Source organism: Oncorhynchus masou, unplaced genomic scaffold, assembly GCF_036934945.1.
Source record: "Oncorhynchus masou masou isolate Uvic2021 unplaced genomic scaffold, UVic_Omas_1.1 unplaced_scaffold_181, whole genome shotgun sequence".
NCBI lineage: Eukaryota > Metazoa > Chordata > Actinopteri > Salmoniformes > Salmonidae > Oncorhynchus > Oncorhynchus masou.
Genome location: NW_027016550.1, coordinates 122501 through 130000, shown reverse-complemented (window position 1 = coordinate 130000; position 7500 = coordinate 122501). Strand labels below are relative to the sequence as shown.

The following is a 7500-nucleotide window of genomic DNA, read 5'->3' as shown; positions in this document are numbered from 1 at the left end:
TTATCTTGGGGTAACAGCATGTACCAGTTCTATATGTTATCATGGGGTAACAGCATGTACCAGTTCTATATGTTATCATGGGGTAACAGCATGTACCAGTTCTATATGTTATCATGGGGTAACAGCATGTACCAGTTCTATATGTTATCTTGGGGTAACAGCATGTACCAGTTCTATATGTTATCATCTTGTAACAGCATGTACCAGTTCTATATGTTATCATGGGGTAACAGCATGTACCAGTTCGGTATTTTATCTTGGGGTAACAGCATGTACCAGTTCTATATGTTATCATGGGGTAACAGCATGTACCAGTTCTATATGTTATCATGGGGTAACAGCATGTACCAGTTCTATATGTTATCATGTTGTAACAGCATGTACCAGTTCTATATGTTATCATCTTGTGACAGCATGTACCAGTTCGGTATTTTATCTTGGGGTAACAGCATGTACCAGTTCTATATGTTATCATGTTGTAACAGCATGTACCAGTTCTGTATTTTATCATGTTGTAACAGCATGTACCAGTTCTATATGTTATCATGGGGTAACAGCATGTACCAGTTCTGTATTTTATCATGGGGTAACAGCATGTACCAGTTCTATATGTTATCATGTTGTAACAGCATGTACCAGTTCTATATGTTATCATGGGGTAACAGCATGTACCAGTTCTATATGTTATCATGTTGTAACAGCATGTACCAGTTCTATATGTTATCATGGGGTAACAGCATGTACCAGTTCTATATGTTATCATGGGGTAACAGCATGTACCAGTTCTATATGTTATCATGTTGTAACAGCATGTACCAGTTCTATATGTTATCATGGGGTAACAGCATGTACCAGTTCTATATGTTATCATGGGGTAACAGCATGTACCAGTTCTATATGTTATCATTGGGTAACAGCATGTACCAGTTCTATATGTTATCATGGTGTAACAGCATGTACCAGTTCTATATGTTATCATTGGGTAACAGCATGTACCAGTTCTATATGTTATCATGGTGTAACAGCATGTACCAGTTCTATATGTTATCATGGGGTAACAGCCTGTACCAGTTCTGTATTTTATCATTGGGTAACAGCATGTACCAGTTCGATATGTTATCATGGGGTAACAGCATGTACCAGTTCTATATGTTATCATGGGTTAAGAGCATGTACCAGTTCTATATGTTATCATGGGGTAACAGCATGTACCAGTTCTATATGTTATCATGGGGTAACAGCATGTACCAGTTCTGTATTTTATCATGGGGTAACAGCATGTACCAGTTCTATATGTTATCATGGGGTAACAGCATGTACCAGTTCTATATGTTATCATGGGGCAACAGCATGTACCAGTTCTATATGTTATCATGGGGTAACAGCATGTACCAGTTCTATATGTTATCATGGGGTAACAGCATGTACCAGTTCTGTATTTTATCATGTTGTAACAGCATGTACCAGTTCTATATGTTATCATGGGGTAACAGCCTGTACCAGTTCTGTATTTTATCATGTGGTAACAGCATGTACCAGTTCTATATGTTATCATGTTGTACAGCATGTACCAGTTCGGTATTTTATCATTGTGTAACAGCATGTACCAGTAACAAACACAAACAGATAAACAGCCATGTTGTGTGATGTGTATCATGGTTATGTAAAGGGATGTAGATTGAGGAGTGTGTCTTCCCCAGGGGGAGGCAGACCGTATGGTCCAATACAGTACAGCTGTCCACAGCGGCTCAACTCAGCTCTGTTAAGACGCTCCGGGCACCACAACACTCTCTCTCTCTGTCTCTCTCTCTCTCTGTCTCTCGGACTATCTGTCTCTCTCTGTCTCTCTCTGTCTATCTGTCTCTCTCTCTCTGTCTCTCTGTCTCTCTCTTTCTCTGTCTCTCTCTCTCTGTCTCTCTCTTTCTCTGTCTCTCTCGCTGTCTCTATCTGTCTCACTCTCTCTGTCTCTGTCTCTGTCTCTCTCTCTCTCTCTCTGTCTCACTCTCTCTGTCTCTGTCTCTCTCTCTCTCTCTCTCTGTCTCTCTGTCTCTCTGTCTCTTTCTCTCTCTCTCTGTCTCTCTCTCTCTCTCTCTGAGTGATGGCTGGTTAACAGTCTGATGGCCTTGAGATAGAAGCTGTTTTTCAGTCTCTCGGTCCCAGCTTTGATACACCTGTACTGACCTCGCCTTCTGGATGATAGCGGAGTAAACAGGCAGTGGCTCGGGTGGTTGTTGACCTTGATGATCTTTATGGCCTTCCTGTGACATCGGGTTGTGTAGTTGTCATGGAGGGCAGGTAGTTTTCCCCCGGTGATGTGTTATTACTGGAGAGCCTTGTGGTTGAGGGCGGTGCTGTGGTACAGCCCAACAGGATGCTCTCGATTGTGCATCTGTAAAAGTTTGTCAGGGTTGGTGTGCCTTCTTCACTACTCTGTCTGTGTTGATGGACCATTTCAGTTTGTCTGTGATGTGTACGCCGAGGAACTTGCTACCATCTCCACTACTGTCCCGGCTGCTCCCTCTGCTGTTTTCTGAAGTCCGCGATCATCTCCTTTTGTTGACGTTGAGTGAGAGGTTGTCATCCTGACAGCACATGCCGAGGGCCCTCACCTCCTCCCTGTAGGCCGTCTCCTCGTTGTCCCTCCGCCAGGGCCCTCACCTCCTCCCTGTAGGCCGTCTCCTCGTTGTCCCTCCGCCAGGGCCCTCACCTCCTCCCTGTAGGCCGTCCCCTCGTTGTCCCTCCGCCAGGGCCCTCACCTCCTCCCTGTAGGCCATCTCCTCGTTGTTGGTGATCATGTCCACTACTGTAGTGTCATCTGCAAACTTGATGTTGAGTGAGAGGTTGTTTTCCTGGCACCACACTCCGAAGGCCCTCACCTCCTCTCTGTAGGCTGTCTTGTCATTGTGGGTAATCAGGCTTACTACAGTTGTGTCATCTGCAAACTTGATGATTGAGTTGGAGGCGTGCATGGCCACGCAGTCATGGGTGAACAGGGAGTACAGGAGGAGGCTGAGCACGCACCCTTGTGGGGCCCCTGTGTTGAGGATCAGCGAAGTGGAGATGTTGTTTCCTACCCTCACCACCTGGGGGCGACCCGTCAGGAAGTCCAGGACCCAGTTGCACAGGGCGAGGTTCAGACCCAGGGCCTCCAGCTTAATGATGAGTTTGGAGGGTACTATGGTGTTGAATGCTGAGCTGTAGTCATTGAACAGCATTCTTACATAGGTATTCCTCTTGTCCAGATGGGTTAGGGCAGTGTGCAGTGTGATGGCGACTGCATCGTCTGTGGACCTATTGGGGCGGTAAGCAAGCTGGAGTGGGTCTAGGGTGTCAGGTAGGGTGGAGGTGATATGGTCCTTGACTAGTCTCTCAAAGCACTTCATGATGACAGAGGTGTGTGCAATGGGCGATAGTGATTTGTTCAGTTAACTTTGCCTTCTTGGGTACAGGAACAAAGGTGGGCATCGTGAAGCATGTGGGGACAGCAGACTGAGATAGGGAGTGATTTAATATTTCCATAAAAACACCAGCTGGTCTGCACATGCTCTGAAGACGTGTCTAGGGATGCTGTCTGGTCCAGCAGCCGTGCGAGGGTTGACAGTTCACTACTACTGAGATCTAGAACTACAACACCAACTACAACATTAACTACAACACCAACTACAACATCAACAACTACAACATCAACTACAACACCAACTACAACATCAACTACAACATCAACTACAACATCAACTACAACACCAACTACAACATCAACTACAACATCAACTACAACACCAACTACAACATCAACTACAACACCAACTACAACATCAACTACAACACCAACTACAACATCAACTACAACATCAACTACAACATCAACTACAACATCAACTACAACACCAACTACAACATCAACTACAACACCAACTACAACATCAACTACAACACCAACTACAACATCAACTACAACACCAACTACAACATCAACTACAACATCAACTACAACACCAACTACAACATCAACTACAACATCAACTACAACACCAACTACAACATCAACTACAACATCAACTACAGTTCACTACTACTGAGATCTAGAACTACAACATCAACTACAACACCAACTACAGCACCAACTACAACATCAACTACAACACCAACTACAACATCAACTACAACATCAACTACAGTTCACTACTACTGAGATCTAGAACTACAACATCAACTACAACATCAAATACAACATCAACTACAACATCAAATACAACATCAAATACAACATCAACTACAACATCAACTACAACATCAACTACAACATCAAATACAACACCAACTACAACACCAACTACAACACCAACTACAACATCAACTACAACATCAACTACAACACCAACTACAACATCAACTACAACACCAACTACAACATCAACTACAACACCAACTACAACATCAACTACAACATCAACTACAACATCAACTACAACACCAACTACAACATCAACTACAACACCAACTACAACACCAACTACAACACCAACTACAACATCAACTACAACATCAACTACAACACCAACTACAACATCAACTACAACACCAACTACAACATCAACTACAACACCAACTACAACATCAACTACAACATCAACTACAACACCAACTACAACATCAACTACAACATCAACTACAACATCAACTACAACACCAACTACAACATCAACTACAACACCAACTACAACATCAACTACAACACCAACTACAACATCAACTACAACATCAACTACAGTTCACTACTACTGAGATATAGAACTACAACACCAACTACAACATCAACTACAGTTCACTACTATTGAGATCTAGAACTGCAACATCAACTACAACATCAACTACAACACCAACTACAACATCAACTACAACACCAACTACAACATCAACTACAACACCAACTACAACATCAACTACAACATCAACTACAGTTCACTACTACTGAGATCTAGAACTACAACATCAACTACAACATCAACTACAACACCAACTACAACATCAAATACAACATCAACTACAACACCAACTACAACATCAACTACAACACCAACTACAACATCAACTACAGTTCACTACTACTGAGATATAGAACTACAACACCAACTACAACATCAACTACAGTTCACTACTATTGAGATCTAGAACTACAACACCAACTACAAGTACTCAGTATCAGTGTGTTGTAGTACTTAGTGTGTTGTAGTACTCAGTATCAGTGTGTTGTACTACTTAGTGTGTTGTAGTACTCAGTATCAGTGTGTTGTAGTACTTAGTGCCGTATGGTGGTGGAGAAGTGTGTGTGTGTACGTGTGTACGTGTACGTGTGTACGTGTGTGTGTGTGTGTGTGTGTGTGTGTGTGTGTGCGTGCGTGCGTGCGAGCTTGCGTGCGTGTGTGTGTGTGTGTACTCACGCGTGTGGTTTGAGATTGATATAGTTTTTAGGTACGTATCCTTTCTTGTTGTTGAGCTCCGCTGTGTACCAGTTAGGATCATCTTCCATGTTGATGACCTGGACACACGCACGCACGCACACACACACACACACACACACACACACACACACACACACACACACACACACACACACACACACACACACACACACACACACACACACACACCGTAGTTGATGAAATGTCCTTCATTATCAGTGTCTTGGTTGAAAATAATTCCATGACAAGAGTTCTGAGGATTAGAATCCTCTTGTCTAATCAATCAATCAATCAATCAATCAATCAATCAATCAATCAATCAATCAAATAATCAATCCATCAATCAGTCAATCAATCAAATGTATTTTATAAAGCCCTTTCTGACATCAGCCAGACGTCACAAAGTGCCCGAACAGAAACCCAGACCTCAACCCCCCCGAAACAGCAAGCAATGCAGATGTAGAAGCATATCCCTAACTCATGCAAAGGGTTATGGGATATTAGTGTCCTCTTGTCTAGCCGTTGTTAACTTCAAAGTCGGGTGGGGGGGGGGGGTGATTAACAGTTGATGACATCTCCCCGGTCTAACAGTGTGTGTGTGTGTGTGTGTGTGTGTGTGTGTGTGTGTGTGTGTGTGTGTGTGTGTGTGTGTGTGTGTGTGTGTGTGTGTGTGTGTGTGTGTGTCAGTGTGTGAGAGTCTCTCAGTGTGTGTGTGTGTGTGTCTCAGTGTGTGAGTGTCTCTCAGTGTGTGTGTGTGTGTCTCAGTGTGTGAGAGTCTCTCAGTGTGTATGTGTGTCTCAGTGTGTGAGTGTCTCTCAGTGTGTGTGTGTGTGTGTGTGTGTGTGTGTGTGTCTCAGTGTGTGAGTGTCTCTCAGTGTGTTTGTGTGAGTGTGTCTCTCTCTCAGTGTGTGAGTGTCTCTCAGTGTGTGTGTGAGTGTGTCTCTTACCTTAAGTACGTTTCCCTTGTTGAAACTGAGCTCATCACCCTCCGTGGCTCGGAACGAATAGAGAGCCATCGCTTCCATCCTTAACCCCCCCCTCCCTCACACACAGAGAGCCCCGCTGACCCCCAGCTCAAGGGGTGAGAGGAGGACGAGAGGAGAGAGGAAAAGAGAGGAGGAGAGACGAGTAGAGAGGAGGAGAAGAGAAGGAGCAATATATTTTCCACTACCTCTGAGCAGAGAGAAAACAGCAGGAGAAGAAGAGAGGAGGAGAGAGGAGGAGAAGAGAAGAGGAGAGAGGAGTAGAGAGAAGGAGAAGAGAGGAGGAGAGAGGAGAATGGTCATTTGCCTGACTGAGTTCCATGAGACAACTAGTGCTGCTGCTACTGCTACTCACCACAATGAGAGAGAGAGAGAAAGAGAGAGAGAGAAAGAGAGAGAGAGAGAGGGTCGAGTGGGAGGAAGTTCCTGTATTTGTGGTGTGTGTGTGTGTGTGTGTGTGTGTGTGTGTGTGTGTGTGTGTGTGTGTGTGTGTGTGTGTGTGTGTGTGGGTGGGTGGGTCATGTTGGTGGAAACACAGAAACTAAGAGAAAAGGAAAGGGGAGGAACCTCTTCGATCAGCGACACCCACCCTGAGCCTTCCTGTCACGGGATTGGCTACCAAACACAACAAACAACCAATCAGATTAATCACTACGACAACAACACGGATTCGGGCAGAGGTCAATGTGTGTGTGTATGTGTGTTTCCAGACGAATCAGCATTTCGCTACACTCGCATTAACATCTGCTAACCATGTGTATGTGACAAATATAATTTGATTTGATTTGATTTGTTATTACAGGGCTAGAACGAAAGACTGCACCCGCCCTGTATCTCTCCAGGAACAACAGATAGGGTATCTAATGTGTCTCTAGGTACCTGAACGTCTCCCTGTGTGTTCCTGCCCTGTATCTCTCCAGGAACAACAGATAGGGTATCTAATGTGTCTCTAGGTACCTGAACGTTTGTCTGTGTGTTCCTGCCCTGTATCTCTCCAGGAACAACAGATAGGGTATCTAATGTGTCTCTAAGAGCTGTACCTGAACGTCTGTCTG

At 44.2% G+C, this 7500-nt stretch overlaps 1 protein-coding gene across 2 annotated transcripts in view; it reads right to left on the bottom strand.

The window, feature by feature from the left end:
* LOC135538752 (GRB2-related adapter protein-like) overlaps positions 1-6854 on the bottom strand; it is a 51947-nt gene extending 45093 nt beyond the window's left edge. Inside the window, exons 1-2 of one of the 2 annotated variants that reach the window (XM_064964659.1) lie at positions 6410-6854; positions 5442-5539 (exon numbers count right to left, since the gene is read on the bottom strand). In XM_064964659.1, the coding sequence (XP_064820731.1) occupies positions 5442-5539; positions 6410-6487 (176 nt within the window). In that variant the 5' untranslated portion in view covers positions 6488-6854. The remainder of the gene's footprint in view (positions 1-5441; positions 5540-6409) is intronic. The other variant, XM_064964658.1, reaches the window with a different exon arrangement.
* Positions 6855-7500: the final 646 nt, after the last annotated feature.